This window comes from Nansenia antarctica (assembly GCF_963989245.1).
Source record: "Nansenia antarctica genome assembly, chromosome: 3".
NCBI classification, from domain to species: domain Eukaryota; kingdom Metazoa; phylum Chordata; class Actinopteri; order Argentiniformes; family Microstomatidae; genus Nansenia; species Nansenia antarctica.
Window position 1 is genome coordinate 11375060 of NC_137688.1, and position 2500 is coordinate 11377559.

Sequence of the window (2500 nt, forward strand, 5' to 3'; positions counted from 1 at the left end):
TTAAGGTTTCTTCATGTTGCCGAGGTCAACTAATGTCTCATGGGGTTCGTTTCGCGGCCATCTTGAATTGATGTCTAAAAAACGTTTTCATAACTTCTGAACCAGACAACCTACAAAGACAAATTAACCCACTTTTTATATCATTTTGACACCAGGAATCCAATGTAAAGGTCACTGACATGGTAAAACCATTCTATATTGGTGAAAAACAGACACACAACACATTTTAGGCTCACAACTATATCACTTTTACTGTTTTTTACTGTCTCATGGGTCATCGTCATCCATCTCCTCATCAATCTCCACCTCATCCTCTTCCCCCTCATCATCATAACTGACGCCAACAGATCAATGAGAGATGGGGGCAGAATTGGTCCACAAGACCAGAGAGGCTCCATTTACATTAACATTTATGTCATTTGGGTACATGGGAACCTATTTCTCCTACTAGACTATTAAGTGAGCACAGTAGTGTGTGTGTGTGTGTGTGTGTGTGTGTGTGTGTGTACATTGTTGTTCATCTGTCCAGGAAGTCCTGCTGTGACCCCTATGTGACCCCTGCTGTTCTGTCCTCCGTAGTGGTCGTAACGGGAAGATGCGTGTCCTGTCCTTGAAGACGGGGCTGGTGAGCCTGTGCACCGCCGACGTCCAGGAGAAGTACAAATGTAAGTACGGGGTGGAGTAGCACACTAAGGCGTCAGCCGCGTCAGCCACGTGATCCCCTGGGTCCCCGGTTCGATTTCGGCCGTCGACATATCCTGCATGTCGTCCCTCCTCTCTCTCTCTCTCTCACCCAGCTTTCCTGTCTCTGTCCCAATAAAGCTGAAATGCCCTAAAAATACATTTTAAAAGAAATATATATAACCGGGGGAATTTCCACACACCCAACCTAGTGAACGACTGCACTGTGCTGTGCTGTCCGCCGTGCTGAAGGCTCCGAACCTCCGGTCGATAGGCAGGGTTGACACAATATATATATAGTAAGTATATATTGTAAGCATGCGGGTCACTCATGTACTGCACATAACGGGCCCAAAAAAAAACAGCCTGATTGCATGCATTAGGTCCACTTAGTCCAACGGTGGAAATCGCTCTGCTGCAATAATGGGGGGAAGCTCTCTCTCCAGTTCTCCAGAGTACATACTGTTTGAGGCTATTAGGCATCCTCTCAGACCAGAGACGCCACACACGCACGAACACTTCCCCTTTACCGACTTTCAGTTCTGCTCTAATATTTCACTGGTGACTAGCGCCTTTTTTTCCACTGCTTTTTACGAGCCCGGTCTTGTAAATATGTGGCGAAGGGGGAGAGAAGGAAGTAGAACCGGCCCGTCGTCAGTCCCGGGAACAAGGAGTCACTGGCGGGCCGCAAAAATTGGAGACAGCACCATCAGGTCGGTGCCAAACCCACTGATGGTTGGCACCACCATCTGCCACAGGTCGTATACATTGAATGGTAACAGATTCAGGATGTTTTTTCATGGGCGGCGAGGCGGGTAGGGGCCCGCCCCGGGAGGCCGATGGGTAGGGGCGGGCTCTGGGTAGCGATGCCAGTTTGTTCCAATGATTGATCACACATTTTGCCTCCTGGGCCCCGGGGGAGAGACCTCCTGATTGTGCTAGTAAAAGGGCAGCATCTGGAGGCGGCGAACGAGGCCGACGCTGACAGCCAGGCCAGCAGGTCTAAGAGAGGCGTTATTGATGGCTTTTAAACATGCAGGTGTTAATGTCTGCTGCTGCCCCTCTGAGGCCTGAGGAGAGACGAGGGGAGACGGGGATACGAGCAGGCAGGGAGACAAGCAGGCTGGGAGACAGGCAAGTAGCCAGGGGGGGAAGGAGGGAGGGAGGCAAGTAGCCAGGGGGGGAGGCAAGTAGCCAGGGGGGAGGGAGGGAGGGAGGCAAGTAGCCAGGGGGAGAGGGAGGGGGGCAAGTAGCCAGGGGGGGAGGCAAGTAGCCAGGGGGGGAGGGAGGCAAGTAGCCAGGGGGGGAGGGAGGCAAGTAGCCAGGGCGGGAGGGAGGGAGGCAAGTAGCCAGGGGGGGAGGGAGGCAAGTAGCCAGGGGGGGAGGGAGGGAGGCAAGTAGCCAGGGGGGGAGGGAGGGAGGCAAGTAGCCAGGGGGGAGGGAGGGAGGCAAGTAGCCAGGGGGGGAGGGAGGGAGGGAGGGAGGCAAGTAGCCAGGGGGGAGGGAGGGAGGGAGGCAAGTAGCCAGGGGGGAGGGGGGGAGGGAGGCAAGTAGCCAGGGGGAGAGGGAGGGGGGCAAGTAGCCAGGGGGGGAGGCAAGTAGCCAGGGGGGAGGGAGGCAAGTAGCCAGGGGGGGAGGGAGGCAAGTAGCCAGGGGGGGAGGGAGGGAGGCAAGTAGCCGGGGGGGGAGGGAGGGAGGCAAGTAGCCAGGGGGGGAGGGGGGGAGGGAGGCAAGTAGCCAGGGGGGAGGGAGGGAGGCAAGTAGCCAGGGGGGAGGGAGGGAGGGAGGGAGGGAGGCAAGCAGGCAGAGAGATAAGCAG

The 2500-nt window shown here is 55.8% G+C and overlaps 1 protein-coding gene across 1 annotated transcript in view; it reads left to right on the forward strand.

Moving 5' to 3' along the window:
• drp2 (dystrophin related protein 2) overlaps nucleotides 1-2500 on the forward strand; it is a gene marked incomplete at its 3' end in the record, with an annotated part of 67972 nt that overhangs the window by 40563 nt on the left and 24909 nt on the right. The window contains 1 exon segment of the mRNA XM_080526911.1: nucleotides 580-665. Within this exon segment, the coding sequence (XP_080383037.1) occupies nucleotides 580-665 (86 nt within the window).